This window comes from Cricetulus griseus, assembly GCF_003668045.3.
Source record: "Cricetulus griseus strain 17A/GY chromosome 1 unlocalized genomic scaffold, alternate assembly CriGri-PICRH-1.0 chr1_1, whole genome shotgun sequence".
NCBI classification, from domain to species: Eukaryota; Metazoa; Chordata; class Mammalia; order Rodentia; family Cricetidae; genus Cricetulus; species Cricetulus griseus.
In genome coordinates this window covers 224,350,690-224,370,506 of record NW_023276807.1, presented here as the reverse complement: position 1 = coordinate 224,370,506, position 19,817 = coordinate 224,350,690, and the positions used below count along the sequence as shown (strand labels likewise).

The 19,817-nt window shown below is 49.0% G+C and overlaps 1 protein-coding gene across 4 annotated transcripts in view; it reads right to left on the bottom strand.

Annotated features, from left to right (window-relative positions):
• The window catches only part of Loxl2 (lysyl oxidase like 2), a 63,642-nt gene that overhangs the window by 20,108 nt on the left and 23,717 nt on the right, over positions 1-19,817 (bottom strand). Inside the window, exons 3-7 of one of the 4 annotated variants that reach the window (XM_035452910.1) lie at positions 16,056-16,267; positions 11,551-11,773; positions 8,576-8,780; positions 2,929-3,080; positions 517-684 (exon numbers count right to left, since the gene is read on the bottom strand). In XM_035452910.1, coding sequence (XP_035308801.1) covers positions 517-684; positions 2,929-3,080; positions 8,576-8,780; positions 11,551-11,773; positions 16,056-16,267 — 960 coding nt within the window. Of the gene's footprint in view, positions 1-516; positions 685-2,928; positions 3,081-8,575; positions 8,781-11,550; positions 11,774-13,742; positions 13,890-16,055; positions 16,268-19,817 lie in introns of those variants that run through there. The other 3 variants (XM_035452911.1, XM_035452912.1, XM_035452913.1) reach the window with 3 other exon arrangements.

Here is a 19,817-nt window from a genome sequence, read left to right as displayed (position 1 = left end):
AGCCCTCAGCCTATGGAGAACCCCAACATGCAAACTGCAGTGGTTCACAGTGCAGTAAGTGACTCAGAGGTATCCAGCCTGCAACTGGTGGGTCACAGGAGGTCTCAACAAGCCCACCATAACTGTGGATGCTGTTTAACATAAAATAAAATAAAATAAAAAACTTACTTAAAACAGTATGAATTTTTTCTCTAACGTTTTTGCAACTGGAAGGCACAGTGTGAACTTTGTAGATGACAACATTGTGTCACAATGCCAAATGGCTGGACACACCTGGAGCTCCTTATTCTGCAGCTGGAAATTGAGACTGGGATAGGAGAGACTTGTTGCAGGCCTCAGGGCTGTCAGGGAAGGTGCTATGGCTAGAATGAGGTCTCTTGCCTTGGTCCAGGGTTTGCTTGATTGTGTCCCTTCTTAGTGCCTGGGGTAAGCTACTTAACAAGAAGAACTGACTGAAGATGGGAAAAATCAAGCTGGCTGGAGGGTGGACCAGGCTGTGAGGCTAGGGCCACTTACCTGGAAGGCGTTGCTGGCAAAGCCCAGGCCTAGCTGCCGGCAGACCACCATGGCTTCCACAATACCCCAATTCTGGCCACATACAGTGCCCCACACAAGGGACCCATTTCTCTCTGTTAGTACCTCTACTCGGCCCTCATAGGGGTTGCGGCCTCCATTCAGACGCAGCTGTGGATAGGGAGAAACATGGTCATGATGATGGATGAGAGGTTCTCTCCATATTGCCACTAGCTCCAAGCCAGGTAGTCCTATCTGGCCACTTTTGGGTCTAGAACATCCTTAAGAGTCCCCCTGTGTGTCAAATTATGCCAGCATGAACTCAGGGAGGTCTCACCCAGGTGTCTGGACCCCATCCTGAACACCACTCTCCTGGTAATGTAAGAGCCTTCTAAGAGGTGACATGAATTACATGTATAGTATCTGGATCCTGCTAGATCTGTTCACTTACTCACAGATACTAGATGCCATGGACCACTCAATAAGCCTCTCATTGTGCCTCTGTTCTTCCAGTGATAGAAGAAATGAAACTTCACTGTAGCTAGACAAACAGAACCCAGAGCCTTGTGCACGCTAGGCAAAAACTCTCCCAACCAAACCACATCCCAGATCCCATTCCCTAATGCCTATGCATAAGCCCCAATGTTATTTGCTCTGCTTGGAGGTGTGGTCTCAAAAGGGGACAATTAAGGTCACATAAGACCGTATGAGAATGCTATAATTCTACCAGACTGATGCCTTTATAAGGAGAAAAGAGACCCAGGGGATGTAGCAGGCACAGAAAGGGGTTACATAAGGACAATAAGGTGGCTGGAAAGAGGTCAGAACAGAGAAGCCTCAGAAGACACCAAGCCTGGCAATGCCTTGGATTGGCTGTATTCTCCTGGTAGACCCAGGAAGAAACCAATCCTATTGGCGAAGCTGATGGTATTTCATTTTGTCAGCAGAAGCAGACCTATGGTGATAAAACTCAGATGCTGTGCTTCTCCCAGCACGGTAGTTGGCACACTTGTTAGCCTCATGCCTGCCCATGCTGTGCCTGGCTGGCCATCACAGCAAACATAAACCCTCCTGTGTTGGGGTTGAGCTCAGGGAGCATAGCCTCGAACCTGGGCCTTTGGAAAGGTGAGAGCTGTTGGCAATGGGAGTTCAGCACTTTTGTGGCAACAGCCAGTCTTCTGGCCTGGCTTGGCTCTATCTACTGACCACCAAAAGGTTCTGGAAAGCCTCGTTTTTTCGGCTGAGGTCTGTCATGTCACTGAGCTTTGACTCATCTGGAGAATGACTCAGCACATTGGGACTTAGGGCCAGCCACGGGTAGCAGTGTTAACACTTAGAATACTTCTGGCAGCTCCAGATGGCAGATTTCCCCGTGTGTGCATTCCTGTTCACCCGCAAGGAAGGCTTAGCTCAGCTGCCTACTGCTGGGTTCACACCTATGGCCCAGTTAAGATGGCGAATTGCATCAGGAGTGCCTTAGTGTTCTTGTGTCAAGGTCAAGGACTGCTGTCCAAGCAGGAGCCTGCCAAATCTGGTGCCATGATGGGTCTGTTTAAATAAGCATACAATGTTAGCTCTATGACATATGGCACACAACACCTGACAAATTTAAGGCACAGTGGAGAGCATTGTGTAGGAAATCCTGAGTGGGTTTTTTATTTGTTTGGTGTTTGGTTTTTCAAGATAAGGTTTCTCTGTGTAGCCTTGGCTGTCCTGGAACTAGTGCTGTAGACCAGGCTGACCTTGAATTCACAGAGATCTGCCTGCCTCTGCTTCCCAGGTGCTGGGTGTGTGTGTGTGTGTGTGTGTGTGTGTGTGTGTGTGTGCTACCACATCCAGGCCAATCTTGAGTGTTTTGTAGCACTGGTTAGTCTTCCTGAAGGACAAGGCAGTGGGGGATTCTTCTCTGTGAGCAAGGATAACAAGCTTTAAATTCTGCCTCAGGAAGGGTGGAATCTGTGTCTCTGCTTGCAGTTCTGCCGGCTTCCTTCAATTCCTTCTTTTACACACTGCTGCCTGCACTATGTTCACACAGTGCTCTGTAGACCTGCCATCTATCCATGTGGCACCTCAGAGTCCTCCAAGAAAACCTATGCCAAGGGTGTCAGAGGTGTGGTAGACCTTTAGTCCCTTGTAGACAATTTGAGCTGCCACTGTACCACATGCCTAGTTCCCAAAGCAAGGGATCATGCACAGGGAGACGTCAGATGGCTGCCACACCTAAGAGTGGCATTTATATGTTTATTCATTTGGCACACTTAGAAATGATGGCTGGCAATGACATTGATAGGGACAGTGGCAGACCCAGCATCAAGAGTTCATCTTAGAGCACATGTCATTCAGAGTAAGGCCACCTGGTTTGTGTTCTTTGGGACCTCAACATTACAGATCCCTCTGGGCATGCCACCTCCTCACCTTTTTCTGGAAGCCCATGATGGGAATGTTGCATCTCACACCAGCATCTTCCTCGTGGTTGCAGCCCTGCGACTCTGTGTTGAGTTTGCAGTCTATGATGGACTTCTCAGTCCCCGTGCATTGGACCTCATTGAGGTGGATTGGCCCAATCCCTAGAAAAGGAAAGAAGATGCATGCTGTAAAATCACCTGGAGGAACTTTCCAGAAACAGGCAAGAAAGATCCTAGACACCAGACTCGGGCCTCTTCTGTCTTCAAAACTCTCCCAACCACGGCCCCTTCTCCCTGGAGAGAACTGGGTGTGCATATTTTGCCATAAGTGCAGTAAAATTCACTACTAAACTTCCATGTGACCTTGGTCAGATCACTTAGTCTTATGGCTTGAATGTAAAATGTTGCCCACAAGCTCATGTGTTTGAATGCCTGGTCACCAGCTGGTGGAGCTGTTTTGGAACGTGTGAAAACTTTAGGAGGTGGAGCCTTGCTGGAAGAAGTAAGTCACGGGAGAGTGGGCTTGAGGGTTTGAAAGCCAGGTACCACTTCCTGTCCATTATTTATTTCCTTTCTGACTTCAGATGGATGTGATGGGACCAGCTGCCTCATGCTCTGGCCACCACGCCTTTCCCTCCATGATGAACTATATCCCTTCTTAAATAAGCTAAGCCCAAACAAACAATCTTTTTCTCAAGTTGCTTCTTGTCAGGTCACATGAATGGGAACAGTAACTCCTAGCCTCCCCAGTCACTTGGTCTCTCTCTCTAATAAAGGAGTCAGATTAGATGATGAAGGCTTCACCCTTCGGCTACCATAGTCTAGGCATTTAGAGCCTCAAAGTAGCAACTATGGCTGTACCTGTAAAAGTCCCTGAAGGAAACAGGCAGCCCACACAAACTAGGAGGTCTGAGTTAGAAAGGGGGGGCATTTTAAAATATAGCCAAGGGTGAGGTGTAGGGAGTGTACATCACAGGGTGGATAAGAACTCAGGGTTAATAATAAGCTCAGAGCTTGGGCACACCTCTGTGAGTGTGGTAAGAGCCAATAACTCACTTAGGAGAGGTATGGAGAGGAGAAGACCCCTGAAAACAGCAGTCACCCTCCATGGAGGGACACAGTGCCCATGGGGAATGTCTATGTCTTTTCCCTCTGGTCACTTCCAGTTCTCACCAGTATCCTGTGTTAGCAAAACCCAACTATGCCTCGAGGCACTAGGTATCATGGTGAGGGTGGAGACCTGGAAGGGCAGACAGGAGATGTGCTGAAGGCGACATGGAGATCGTGCTAAGAGGCTCGTCTTTCTGGGTCTGGGATAATGAGAGTGAGCCTCGGACTGGAGAAAAGGGGTGCTCAGGCCCCTCTGCTTGAAGAGTCATCTGGCTTTGCCTCTCGTCCCTAGCTGTTTCTCTACAGGCCCTCCTCACACCAGGAAATGGCACCTCCTAGCACCTATGGTATTGTTGGAACCCCAAGATCATCTCTGGGGCTCCTCCAACCCAGATAACCCATCCTCCAACCCCGACAAGCCACCTATCACATACATTCCCCTCACTCATTTCCCCAAATCTGGGTGCTTGGTTCCTACCCCCCATTTCCTGAAACATAACAGTTTCCTCTCCAGTGGACAATGACCAAATGACATTTAGCCTCCCTCTCTGCCCTATTCCAATATCTTCCCCCACATAAAACCCCATGGGGGTTTTAAATTCATGTTAAATGCCTCCCATGGCTTCTCACTGCCCTTAGGTAGCAGTGTCCATGATCCAATGGCACCAGATGGTCTTGGAGGCCTTGCACTCTGTGGCCTCTCACTTATGTTCCAGCTCTGCCCACCCCTCCCATCTCAGCCACAGGAACCGTAGACTCCTCCCAGGTAAGCCACAGGGATCTGGGATTCTGTCACGGAGCCAAGTGCTCCTTCCTCTGCCTGGTCCACTCTCCTTCTCACAGCCCACTACTGACACCCACCCATCCTTCATTTCCCTGGAGAAGCCTCGTCGGTCCTCACTTCATTCCCACCCCCACCCCCTGTCTGTAGGTCTGTAGTCCTGCTTTGAGCACTTTGCTCTAAGTGGTTCCCTAGTGATGTTGTCCCCCCACCCCCAGGAGGGCAGGAAACACGTTTTCCTTTGCTGTATTCCCAGTCAGTGCCTGGAAAGGCAGGAAATCCCCACAGGGTCCACACAGATGCAGCTGACACCACTGAGTCTCAGGGCTGTGGATTATGGACTCAGGAGGCAGAGTCTGCCCTGGAAAGTTCCCACTGCCTGGGCAGGCAGGAGTATTGTAGAGACTTATGATATATGTAGTCAGAAATAAAGATGGAGATGGCCACAGAGCTCCTAGGAGGGTCTTTGAGCCTATTAGGGGAGCGGGGTATCTAGCTAGAGACAGTCACCATCCAGCTGTCCTGAGGCCAAAAACTGACTGCTAGAAGGAAAGTGCTAAGTTTCTGTTTCCTTAGGAATTTATAAATGAATGTTTCTAATTTTTTGGAATTTTATACATTAGTAAAAATACTTGCTAAAACTTTGCTGGAAGATTACAAGGACTCAAAGTACAAAGGCTACAACAAAATACAGAGCCAGAACCATAGGATTAGGCTTGTGTTATAAATCTGAGGGTGATGGCAGAGAGATGGCCACGGTGGGTGCTTACTACGTTTTGGATCCCAAACATTCATCTTATCTTATGTAAACATCACAACAACCCACTGCTGCATGTGTGACAGACCGGCCACATGTACTTCTTAATGAGGACAAAAGGCTTTTGCAGACACTTCTCTAGCACTGCCCTTCCCAATAGTCAGGGGCCTGGCTACTCAATACGCAGCCAGGGCAAGTATTTGGGCTGTAAACATAGAATACACCATGAATGACAAGCTGTATTATGAAAATGCAAGCAATCTTGTTAACAGCATTTCTATCAACTGCATGTTAAAATTACGATATTTTACATATACTGAGTTGAACAAAAATATATTGTTAGAATTAACTTCACCTGCAGTTCTTTCTCATGTGACAACTAGAAAATTCAAAATTACTTATGTGGCTATGTTTCCACTGGAAAGCAGTGGTCTGCAGAGTTGGAATGTTTTGCCAGGTGTTTGTTCAGTTGACCACACCTGTTTAACTGGAGTGTGCCCCCTCTTCCTGAGGTGCCTCCCTTCCTCATCACCCCCACTCCCGACATCTCTGGAGCAGTACCTGCTGTGCACAGACTAAGGACAGGAGCTAAGGCACACAGGTTCCCTCACACTTGGTTCAATTGTCAGGGAAGGTGCATGTGTCAGCAGACAGCTGGGACCTTGGGGAACGGTCCTGAAGTACAGAGGGAAGAGATTGCTGTAACCTGAACATCCATCTTGATGATGTCGGAGCTAGACAGAGCCCCACACATGACCAATCCAGCTACCTTGTTTTACAGTGAAGAATCTCAGGACCAGAAGGTTCTTCAAGGTCACAGACAAGCAAGTAGCCAGACCAGGGTGAGGACTCAGCCTCTGCCCTTTCACTACCCATGGGTTTGGGTGTGGTTTCTTGTTCCATTGGCTGGAGCCAGGACTCAGGAGCTGACCCTATCTGCTCTGGGGCATGCCTTTGAATGTGGTATTTTTCCTTTCCTGTCTACTACTGTCATCTACCCAACGTGGCAGAAGGCAGATAAATCTTCCATGGTGCCTTGAAGGCCAACATCAAAGGCACCCAAGGCCTCTTCTTCCTAGAATTCCTTAGGCACTTGTAAACCTTTGGCTGCTCTGGGTGGTGAAAGAATTAGGTCATACAGCACTGGCTCATGACACATGGAATGTCCGTGTCATCAAGTGCTTGTTTATGCCTCAGGGTGAGTGGCTGTGGTCCTGTGGATCTTAGGAAAGCTCAGACCATGTGGTTCAACCAGCAGAGTAGACTGTGGAAACATTGAGGAACCTGACTCCTTCAATGGGACCTAAGGAGAATGAGTGGTTGTGTGGCATGCCAGGGGCCACCAGGTAACACAGTACGTTGCTGCTGCATCCATCCACCTACCCTTTAGTACACACTTGGAACATTTGCACAAGAAAGGATCAAGTGTCATCAGGATTAGTCAAGCAAGGATGCAGGCAGTGTCAAAAAAGGAAGCCAAAATCTTAAGAGTTAGGGAGCTTGAGCTTCAGTCTGTCTGCCAATTATTAGGTCTCCCTGAGCCTCAGATCCCTCATATGATGGACCAGAGAAGCTTAGGTCCTCTCCAGCAGGGAAGGTCTATGACCCCAAGAACTTCCCTAAGTTCATTCCCAGGGCAGCTAGGGTCATGGCATGACCCAGGCCAGTCAAGAAGATGAGCTAGAGCAGATGAGCTGCGCTGCTAGGATATTAGAGTTCTATGTTCTCTAACTGAGATGGCCATGAAGGCCAACCGGGATGCTGGAGTCCTAGCAGAGAGAATGGGTGAGTGGAGGCAAATTACTTCCTTCAGGCTGCAACCAGTGACCTCACCAGACTTCTTTCCATGGGATGATGGCTCCATTTGCAAGAGTATGGGTTTCCTCTCACAGCTTAGACAGTGGTTCTCAACCTTCCTAATGCTGTATCCTTTTAATGCAATTCTGCATGCTGTGGTGACCCCCCCAACTATAAAATTGTTTTGTTGTTACTTCATAACTGTAATTTTACTACAGTTCTAAATTGTACTACAAATATCTGCTGTGTAGGATATGTGACATGCAACCCTCCAAAGGGGTTGCAACCCACAGGTTGAGAACCACTGGCCCAGGCCTTCCCATCTCTATGTAGCCCAAGCTCCATCTCTACTGCCATAGCAGCCTCTCTATGTACTGGTCAGTGCTGAACAGAGTCCCAATAAAGACCAAAACCTCCTTCCCTTGAATACAGTTCTGCAGGAGTGGGCTGGGCACTCACAAGGCTGCTTGGTCTTGGAGAAGGCTCCTGATGGACCAGGGCTTTCAAGGCTGAGTGATTTTCATGGACTCACCCAGGAGAGGCTGTAATCTGTTCTGTGGTCAGAGAAGCAGCACTGTTCCCAGAGTTTCCCTACTGAATGCCTCCCGTACTTTTCTTCTTTACTCATACCAACAATGTGCTCGGGACAGTTGATGAAAACCAGCTTCCTTCTCATGACTGTCTCATGACATCAGAGAGGGCTGCCATGTTTCCGTTTTCTGCTGTCAGGTGCCCAATATTGGCAAGGTTGCACCAGGGTGGAAAAGCAAGGTGACAGCTGGTTGTTTTGTGTGCAGCCATGCTTGATGGTTTCTGAGGTCCTTTCCTTGGAGGAAGGACTTGGGATTCTGGCTTTCCCATTGGAGCAGCTGAGAGTGTGGAGTGGGAGTTGGAGACCTGGAGACCTGGTGTGTTCACTAGCTGCTGTTCTATGATCTCACTTTGCCCATTCATCCTTTCTCTGGCATGGTTTCATCCATCCATCAGATGGAGATTTGGTGTTCTCTAAGGATCTGGCTGGGGGTGGAGGTAGGGAGGGGTCTTCCAGGATTCCCTAATGGATGGGCTGCTGCAAGGAGGGAGTAGAGTCCGCAAGGAGGGAGTAGAGTAAGCTGAGCTTGAGGGGATCATGGCCACCAGTTGGACCTTGGTTCCTAGGGCCATGTTTTCCCCTAAAGAGAGACTCCTACCTTCAGCTACTCCATTCCTTACCTTGCCCCAGCCTGGAGCCTGTGACAGCCTCTTTAGCAGTCCCAAAGCCCAGCTCTCGGCAGACCACACTGGCAGATATCAGGTCCCACTTGTCATCGCAGACGGTTCCCCATTCTCCATTCTTGAGCACCTCCACTCGGCCCTCCCCGACCTGGGCTCCACCTCTCAGCCGCACCAAGGGTTGCTGAAGAGACATATGGTCCTGCTGAGTGCAGAAGTGACACACATCCTTCGAGTTGTCGCTGTCCTGCTCCTTTTTGTCTTCCACCCCCATGGCCCTGCCAGATCCCCATAGCTCAGAGTCTGGAAGTGCTCAACTTATTGAGGGTCAGGCAAAAGTTTTCTATGTAGCTTCTCATGGGCCTCTATCCTGGACCACTAGGGAGGCCATCTAAGACCCTCATCAGCACATCACCCCTTCCCAGGCTTGCCTCCTAGATTCCAGCGTCAGCATCCTTCTACTCCCAGCTCTGGAGCCTTCCAATGATTAGAGCTACACAGAGAAGCTTCTACCATCCAAGTCCACAGAAACCAAGTGAATCTTTATTTTCCACTGCTTATAATAGTCTAGTCCTGCATGAAGACTCTTGGTGAGGAGTCAAATGCAAGAGGGGATTCTGCTCATAAGGGGGGAAGCAAGAGGAAACAGGAAACAGCAAGACAGAGAGTGAAAACATGGGGCCTTAGCAGGAAAGACAGATTAGTCAGGACCTGACTCAGAGCAAGCAGGCAAGCAGCAAGGGCTGGGGGTGTCTTCCTAGTGAAGACTAATCGCCATTCTAGTCCAGAAGACGCAGCCTGTCCAGACAGAGAGGGCAGAGAGGGTGGAGATGGTAGTTTGGATGCCCCTAGTCTTACTGTCTGGAAGCCTCAGCCCCTCCTAGGAATCTGGAGTTACAAAGGACCCATTCCCTGCCAGATTCATGAAGCCTGTGGATTATGTCATAAAGGATAGGAGTTGGCTTGAGTTGGCTTCACCTGTCTACACAGGCTGCTTTGCTTCAGTTTCTATGCACGTGTAAAAACCCATGTTTGTATGATCAATACCTCTCTCTCTCTCTCTCTCTCTCTCTCTCTCTCTCTCTCTCTCTCTGTGTGTGTGTGTGTGTGTGTGTGTGTGTGTGTGTGTGTGTAGTTCACAGCCTGTGACTTCGTTCAGGCCATGTACTGATGGCAGGGATGAGGCAAGTCTGCTGGAAGTTGGCATGTTTCAAGCATTCAAGCCCTCTGCCACCTTGAGGAACAAGGCACCAAGTAAGAACCTCTCTCCAGTCATCTCTTGCTTCCCCACAATAACACCTGGGGGCTAGGCTTGCTGTGACGCCACCCACATTCACAGGTTCCCCCAAGGACTGCTGAGCCTGGCAGTAGTGGGAAAAGTAAAGGAGGGTGGGTGAGTGTGAAACACTCAGTGGCTTCCAAAACTTCCATTCTTGCTTTAGAAAACAGAGCACAGAGAGTAAAACCACGGGCTACAGCCTCTGTTTTCAACAGAAAACGTGACCTTCCCAAGCTCATGAGTGGGATGCAGGGGGCCCCTCACACTCACGTGGAGCCGCCATCCTGACCACAGCTGGATGGAGACAGAATATCAGATAGCCTAGCCACAGACCCTGGAAGTGGCCAGGTAGTGATCCAGCTGGCCATGGAGTGAAGACAGAAACCAAGGAAAATGTGAGGTCAGCCTCCCACTTTGTTCACTGGTTTGGTATGAGCTTGACTGCAGAGGAATTCCAAAACAGTAGGATAGGGAACTCTAGCTGACAGGGAGAGCTGGGGGCAGGGGAGGGGGAGGGGAGGAGGCAGGAAGAGGCAGGCAGAACAAAGGGCAGGGGAAGTGAGGGTTCAGGGTAGGGGCAGTTTGGGGCCCACAAATAGCACTAACCAGCTGTGCCTCTGACACAGGGACACAGGTGTCTGATAAAGAAGGCACCTTGAGGGAACGAGAAGGCCAGGCTTAGTTTCCCAGAAATGCCAGGAAGTTAGGAGGTCCCATTAAATAATCCCCACAGATTGGGCTGGGCTCCCAGCATTTCACTCCTCTCACTTACTACGGGGACTTTCATTCAAACACCTCCCAGGGTTATCCCTGACTGCTTATCTCTGTGGGGCACCTCAGAAGTAGGTGAGAAAAAGCACAGGACAGGAGGAAGAGAAGGGAGAGGAGACTGTGGTATTATTGGTCTGGGGAGGCACTTCTACTGTTCCACCAACTGCTCTCCCTCAGCAGGTTCCTTCCCCCCACCACCACACCCCCGACACCTTTCTCCTGGCATGAACTCACTCTGCAAACATGATGTCTACTGAGGTTCTAAATGGTCCAGGGACTTAGCCCATGATGGAGGTTTCATCAGGCCTGTGGCTCAATTGATCTATGATCAATCCTCCTCTTTTCATGTGCTGTTCCCACCCAGTGGCCCTGTATTAGCAATTTCCAGAATACACACACACACACACACACACACACACACACACACACACACACACACGGGCAGGGAGGGGGGAGGAGAGAGAACAGGACTGTTTGGTGGTAGGCTCTGGAGGAGGGTCAGCCTGCCCTGTTTGGTCATTCACCTGTTCTGGGAATCAGTCAGTTGGAATAGAGGATCTAGTTCATATAGGAAAACACCTCCACCCCAAGCCCAGTTACTCTCACAGTGGTTCTCAACCTTCCTAATGCTGTGACCCTTTAACACTGCTCCTCTATTGGGCAGTGGTGGTTCACACCTTTAATCCCAACACTCGGGAGGCAGAGACAGGCAAATCTCTGTGAGTTCGAGGCCAGCCTGGTCTACAGAGCAAGTTCCAGGACAGCCAGGGTTACACAGAGAGACCCTGTTTGTTTGTTTGTTGAGACAGGGTTTCTCTGTGTAGCAACAATGATGGTCTCAGCTGGGGCCAGCTCTTTCCTGTTCCCCTTCTAATCATGACCCCTGCCAGTGGCCAAGTGCCTGTCCCTTTTGCCCAGTCCTTACCTCTGGCTTGTAGGCTTTCCGGAACCTTGAGGGCCCATCAGGACTGAAGATCTGGCTAGGCACACAACTGACCACAGCTGGCTGCCCATTCTCACAGGTGGCATTCTTCACAAGGTCCCGGGACACCGGAGGGCCCAGCTTGCAGCTGGAGATGTGAGCTTCAGTGCCCGTGCAGTTCATGGAAAACTGCCAGTAGCGCAGCTTCCTCTTCAAGGCAAATGTTCTGCAGGGAAAGGGAAGAAATGGGCAACCAGGGCATCCCAGCAGCCACCTGCTCCCTTCTTTCCTTTTGTAACCAGCAGATCCAGACTAGTTTCCCAGAAACCAGTCTCCCACCTGCTGGATTATAGGCATGTACCACCACTCCAGGCTTCATTTTTCTTTTAAAAGTGTGTAACAGTTAAAGAATCATGGTTTGTAAAAAGCCCTTTCCTTGAAGAAACATCCAACTAATAAGATAGCTAAGCCAGTCCCATGAAAATAGCCTCAGTCCATTCAGGGACAGAGCTCTTACAACCTAACCATCTCTTGAAGGTACCACTTCTTAATACTGTTTTCCACATTGCAACTTGTAGTAGAGGGATACAGTCAAGACAGAGCATTACTGTGATGGTGGTTGAAGGTTAGAGATTGGGACTACTGGAGGAAGAACTATGCTGGGAGAGGCCATGGCCCATGGCAAGAGCCCTGGAGCCAGGAGAAAGACCCGCTTCCAGTTCTGGTAACTGGCATCCACAGCTAAATCTACATATGTACATTTCTTGAGTATTCAGATGACTTGGAAGGAAGGGTTTATGGCCAGGAGTTACCTTAACATCACTGAGTTAAATGAACAAATGCTTGCAAAGCACTTAAAACAGTGCACGGATCATGGGGAGAGATTTTTGAAATGAATAAAAATGGTAGTGGTGGTGTGACTTGAATGTGAATGCCCCCCACAGTCTGGCATGTTTGAACATTTGGTCCCCTGCTGGGGACGGAGAGGCTATGGGACTTTGAGGAGGTAGGGCCTAGCGGGAGGAAGTAGGTCTCTGTGGGATGGATTCTCATCTGTGCTCTCTCTGCTCCTGTGCACAGGGGTGTGAGGAGCCCCAGCTGCACACACCTGCTACCATGAATTCCACCATGCCTCCCCCACCACGACAAACTGTAACCTCATAAAATGTCAGCAAAAAAAAAAAAAATTCTTCCTAGAGTTGCATCAGTTAGGTACTTTGTTACAGTGACAAGTAACTAGAGGGCAGAGAGATGGCTCAGTGGCTAAGAACATGTACATGCTCTTGTAGAGGACCCAAGTTCAGTTACTAGCATCATACCTGTCACTCCAGCTCTGGGGCTATCTGAGGCCTCTGCAGGCATGTACACACACACACACACACACACACACACACACACACACACACACACTTTTAAAAGGAAGTAATAAAATGGCTAAAAGAGGAGGGGAAAGCAATAAAAGGAAGGATCCCTTGGCTCAGCAGTTAAGATCATTTGCTGTTCTTCTAGAAGACTCAGGTTCAATTCCTAGCACCCATACAGCAACTCATAACTGTCTGTAACTCCAGTTCCAGGGGATCTGAAACCCCCACACAGACACATACACGCAGGCAAAATACCAGCACAATAAAATAAAAATAAATACAACCTTTAAATTGCATTTCTAAAAGAGAGAGAGAGAAAGAATCCTTGCTTGAAGTGATGAGGACCATTTGCTGGAAGATGAGGCTATGAAAAAATTCTGGGATCTAAACAGGGTATACGGGGGACACCATGTCCTTTGAAGTTGTCTGGAGTTTAGAGCCTGTGTTCTTGCCCCTGCCTGGCAGGACTCAGAGAGATGCTGGGGGAGGAGGCTATCTGGGCAGGAGACCCTCGGAGGGACAGATGTGAAGTCTTGTCCTTACTGGTCCAGCTTCCTCAGAAACATCAGCTTTGTCTTGGGGTGAATGGCATGTGAACGCAGAGGAAGGACAAATTCTTTAGACGTCACTATTGTCTCCCTTTACCAAAACAATTCTAGTGTAGCTGTGGGTACAAACCCTCGAATATCTAAGATACAGACTATATCGGGATGTGTGTTCACCACAGTGACATCATACAGTGGAGAGGTCGCATGAGGGGGGCTGTTAGGAATTCCAGAGCAGCTACCCCTCCCCACTTCCTGTAAGGCCCCTTGCTCTGAGAAACCTCACCTCCCTTCCACACATGGGCAGAATACACCCAGGGGAACATGAGCTGTTCCAGGTCAGAGCACAGCGAACCCACGGCTGATCTGGGAAAGTCATCTGTTTCCAGCTGTTGGTGAGCACCACCCCTCACTCAATCAGCCACAGGGGCTGCCTCAGACCTGCTCCAGTCTTCCCCAGACAGCCCTGCTTCTGTCTTACATCAGCTCTCTGGAATGTGCCGCCCACCATGACCCTCCACAGGCCTCCAGCAGCCAGAGCACCACCCCACCCCCATCCTCATATACGGTGGTTGAGCTGGCCCAAGAGAAGCAGAGATGACATGAGGGGAAATGGAAACACAACCGCCCCCAGGCCTGGACATGAGAGGGATGACTAAGGTTGGGGACAGCCTTCTGCCAAGTCGGAAGTCAGCAGGGCTGTAGCAGTTAATGAGCTGGAGTTACTCTAGAAGCATTGAGTCCAGTGGCTCTCCCCAGCTAAGGGAAAGCTAGATTTTGTGAGAGCCTGCCAGGGACTCAATGTGTCTGTTCTAACTACACTTTCTAACCCTGGGGGAATCATCCCAGGAAAGTATCGGGGTTTATTGGGTCCATGTGAGAAGTTTAGTTAAAACTCCTCCTTGGTCTAGTGAACCAAACATACACTATACTCTTGGGTCAGTTCAGAGCTAGTAGTACCCAGCATTCCACATAAGATCTGATTACTCCTTCCTTCCTGACACACAGCCATCCAGGAAAAGGGTCCCTATGGAGAGGGCTGCAAGAAAAGCAGCATAAGGTTTTGGCACAAGGTACCCAGGTCCTTCCCCAAGGGGAGCATAGCTCCCTTTTGTTCTGGGATTCTGGGTCTGTAAACTGACCCAAGTCTTGGAATTGATTAAGAGAATGTGACAGCCCATTGCTATCATTCAGGTTAGATCCTCAGTTACCTAAGGCTTATCTGAAAGGTTCAGGCATTATGCTGGCCTGCCCCTGTTACCTGGTGGAACAGGCAGTACCCTGGTCAGCTCAAGGTTCCATGGGAACTAAGTCTGCACGCAGGTGCAGAGGACCCCTTTAAAAGACAAGTCCCTGCCCCTTTACGTTCTCTGTTCCCGCTCTCTGTTCCCTCTCTCTGTTTCCTCTGTTCCCTCTCTCTGTTCCCCTCTCTCTGTTTCCTTTCAGCTTCCTTTCTACTCTCTCTCACCTATGTGCTCTCTCTTTGGCGACCGGCCATGGTGGTCAGCCATTTACCCCTGTTCCTCTTCTTAGTCTCCCCATTCTGCTGGGCCTTATAATAAACTTATAGTCAGTATGTCTGTCTCAGCATTTCTCTTTTCTTCTTTTTAAACAAAAGAATAACATTATCTGTTTGGACAACCAAAGAAGAATTTAGTCAACATCATCCCCCTTCCAGGAGCATCATAATCAACTGAGTAACTGTGGAGCCTGTGAGTACCATAATCCATCAACTGAGTAACTGTGGAGCCTGTGAGTACCATAATCCATCAACTGAGTAACTCTGGAGCCTCTAAGTACCATAATCCATCAACTGATTAACTCTGGAGCCTCTGAGTACCATTATCCATCAACTGAGTAACTCTGGAGCATTCTTTCCTCTTTGAGACACATGTGGAAAAGTTTCTGTACCCTCCCAACCTTTTGGAGGGAAGATGGAAGAGGTTCTTGTCCCAGAAACGTCTTCTGACTGTCTCACATCATACACAGAGCACTGGAGGCAGAAACCGAAGCAGAGACCTTCGGGGGAATGCTTACTTCCATGGCTTGCTCAGCTTGCTTTCTTATAAAACTCAAGACGATCTTCCCAGAGTTGGTATTGCCCACAGTGGGTGTTGCCCTTACACATCAATCATTAAGCAAGAAAATGCTACACAGACATGCCCTGATGGAATCTGACAAAGATGGGGAAACGGAGAAGTGGGGCTGGTAAGAATTGGTCTGAAAGGAATACTTTAGTAATCTCCTCCAGGGCAACAGGGCTCCTCCTGAGCCACCAAGAGACACTGGCCTGCCAAACATTTCTTAAGTCACTGCTATCCTTGCTCAACCTGTGTATTGCCCTTATACAGCCTATATGTTCAGTGGCTGCTGAAACTGATGGTGGGATTTACCTGGGCTGGAGTACTTTGTCCCTCACCGGATAAGCCTTCCTATGTGCTATTCTAGTCCCATCATCTAGCTTGCTTCCCACACAAGTGTGAGTTACTCAAAAGCAAGGCTAAGCAGTTAGTGAAATAGCCCATCACTAGGTCTGGCACTGACCCCACAAGGATTGCAGCCCAGGAAACCCTGCCCCCCTCTGGCCCTGCCCACTTACTTGTAGGCTTTGGGGTTGTAGGTCTTCTCTGCAGGGAAGCCAAACATGCCACAGACCACGTGGGAATTCTTGGCTGTCCAGTGCTTGTCACAGATCTGCTTCCAGGTCTTGCCCTCCTTCACCTCCACATAGCCCTCTGTCACAGGCTTTCGATGGCGGAAGGCAGAAAGGATGGGCCGAATCCGGATGTCTTCCACCTGTATATTTAGGCTCTGTGAAGAAGGAGATGTAGAAGGATAGGGATTATGGTAGGAGCCTGGCTCTAGACAGGTGCAAAACAGCAACTTCTTCCTCAGGGCCCACAGGTTGAGTTTGCTGCTCTGCCTCTCTCCAGGCTCTACAGAGGGCCCTAAGCACTCCCATTGGACACATGGCACTGTTACCAACTGCTATACATTGGGAGGTAGTTGTGGCAATAGGCACCAAGGATGACTTGGAGTTCTCAGAGAAGTCTTGAGTGGGCTCCAAAACTCCCCCTTTCCCTACTATAAAATGGGAGCCACAGGCAGTAGATTCTTCCTGCATGGGCTTTAAATATAAAAGCTTAAGAAAGTATTCTTTGTCGGGCGTTGGTGGCACATGCCTTTAATCCCAGCACTCTGGAAGCAGAGGCAGGTGGATCTCTGTGAGTTCGAGACCAGCCTGGTCTACAAGAACTAGTTCCAGGACAGCCTCCAAAGCCACAGAGAAACCCTGTCTCTGAAAAAAACAAACAAACAGACAAAAAAAGTATTCTTTGACTTTTCATAGTTTCAAAATAATCTGGATTTTTCCATTTTTACTCCAAAGTGTGCAAACACACCAACGAATATGTATGTATGTGTACATGTAAGTCTGGGAGTTTCATGCAGGTGAGCCTCCAGCCTCGTTAAGCTACTGATGTCACCTTGCACACTACACATCATTCCTTCTGTCAAAGCCCCAGAGGCCCTGCTTGCAGGAAAAGAAGCAAAGCCACCCAGTGTTGAGCATGTCCTGTGTAGGTGAGCCTCAAGCCTAGGGAGCTGACAGCTAAATAGGGCTGGAATGGTTATTGGCTGAGGTAAGATTCTGAATGTCTTTTTTTAAAGGGCACTTTCTAATCTTTCTGGGTCATTGGGAGTAGAGGTTTGGGTTTGGGTTGAGAGGGACTCATTGGCAAGAGTCTTCTGAAGGAAGAAGGCTAGAGGGGAGGGTGGGAGAAGGCGCCTACTCCTCGATATTCTCCCCTGTTCCCTGATACTCAGTTGGAATGCCTTTGTGTGAAGACTGAGGCCTTTAGAGACCACACTGAATGAGAGAAATGACTGGAAGGAGGGATCCCCAGAGTCACACTGACACTTTTCATGCTTCTCTAAGGCATAGCCCATCCAGAACCTCTCACTTCCTGCCCTGTCCCTTGTCCCAATGGAGACATCGCCATATCTTGAAGCAATCCCTAAAGGAGTCTCTGCCTCCATCCATCTGCCACAGGACTGGCCACAGAGAGTCCTGTCTAAAGCACTGATCTAAGCTTGATTCTCAGCTGGTCTCTTTCCATCTCTAGCACACAGATGTCTTAGTTAGAGATGTCCATGATCATTCCCGGCTGATTCCAACTATCCCCCGTCCCTAATTGATGTTCCCAGCTCCAAATTTGCCCTCAGATTTTGTGAAGCACAGCATGTAATACCAACAGCTGCCAACAGTGCTTAGCAGCGAGGGACTCTATGCCAATCAATTTCCATGCAGTCTCTTACCTAATCCTTAAGCAGAATAATGCGGCTTGCTGCTACTGTCTACAACTGATGGATGAAAAGCTAGTAATTGGGCTTTCTCCCTCAGACCACCCTGAGGTGCTGTGTGAGACACACTCTGAGCAAGGCCAGGGAGGGAGAGGTAGGGACAGTAAGGGCCAAGCTGGAAGGAAGACTCCAGTGACCCAAGAGCCCTGTCTGTCCAGCCAGGATGCAAATGAATTGCAAATTGAACAGAGCCATTATTTGGGTGCCCAGGGATTAATGCCTCTTGCCACAGCCTTCAGAGTCCATAGCCAGGCCCTACTCCACAGGCTCTGTGAGGCAGTGGAAAGTATGTGGCTGAGAAAATGACATTTGGCCCCAGTTCCCTCCACGCAAAGCGGAAGGAAAGCTACCGGGGCAGTGTTATGTTTTCCAGACTGGATCCTTTACAGCCTCATCAGCCCACAGGACTCGTGCCACCTAGACACATGGGCAGTGATGAGCCAAGAAGTGGCCTGAGGTCTAATGCGAGGCCATGGGCCAGCCCCCTCCTGCCTCTTCCCACAGCAGGAGGCTCCTGGCATCCAGTGTGGATACATCATGCCCAGAAGGAAAGTTACGGCTGTCTCACTCATCCACAGCAGGCACGGCTGACATAATTCCATTCACAGATCTTTTACTGGTCGTCTAGCAGTTGCACAAGCTTATGGGTGGGAGATGTATCTCTATAGCATGGTACTATAGAGAGAAGACCTGACCGGGAAGCTTGGCAGCTGCCCTAGAAGGGACCTACACAGGGCCTGAGGCCACATACTGTCATACCTGTCCAAACGCTTGTCTCCTTTCTTGCCTTGATGTAGGACAGGATACAGCCCCTTGGCAGACTTGTGGGCTTCAGGATGGGATTATAGCCTTAGGGTTAACCTTAGATATCATTCTCTTCATTCCTGACCTAGATCAGTCCATACATGTGTTTTTGTGTGATGCATGCATATGTGCATAACGGCATATGTATATGTGTGTGTAGTATGCGTCTATTTCTGTGCATCAGTGCATTCATGAATTTGAGTCTGTATTTGTGTATCTGTGTCTATGTATGTGTGTACAAAGCGTGTGTATGGTGGCAAGGCTGTGTGTGTGTCATGTGAGTTCTTGTTCATATATGTACATGGTGGTATATGATGGCCAGTGTGTGTCTCTGTATGTGTGGAATGTGTACCTGAGGGACGGAGAGGGAAGAAATGGATTCAATCCCTACAACACTTAAGGAATGGAAGCAGTGAGAATGGGCTTTGCGCTCATTCTTCCTAGAACACCTGTTTTTTTCTGTAGAAGCAGGTCCTTCTTCTGGGAGGTACTGGGCTGGGGGGGGTTGAATAAGAATGGCCTCCCAGGCTTGAATGTTTGAATACTTGGTCCTCGGTTGGTGGAACCATCTGGGAAGGATTAGGAGGTGTGGCCTCCTTGGAGGAGGCATGACACTAGGGGCAGGATTTGAAGTTTCAAAAGACTACTGCATTTCCCATTGTCCCTCCTACTTGTGAGCTTTCTGTTGTTCCCGCTGTTATACCTTTGTTCTGCCATCATGGACTCTAGCCCTCTGAAACCATAAGCCTAATAAGCACTTTCTTTTCAAAGTTGCCTTGGCATGGTGTTTTGTCAGAGTAATAGAGAAGTAACTAAGCTAGGTGCCATCCATTTCATTCACTCATTCATTAATTCACTCAAGAAAATGCAGTCTGTTGTGCATGGACCTTGTCAGACTTCTCTGCACCTCTGTGCCCTGTTTCTTCTTTAATGGCAACAATAGTCAAAGGCCACCGCTAGCCAAGTGTCAGTTAATGGCACTTGAGGCTCTGTGAATGAAATCTTACATCTATTTCCTTCTTCAAATACCACAACATCTACAAGATGGCTGGCTAATGGTACACCCGTTTATAGACAAAAATGTAAGAAAACTTGATGAGGTTGTGTAGGGAGCCCCTGCATTCTCCATTACAAGATGGCGCCTGCATCCGGCAGGCACCGAATGTAAACAAATTATTGCGCAGGCGCTGGGTAA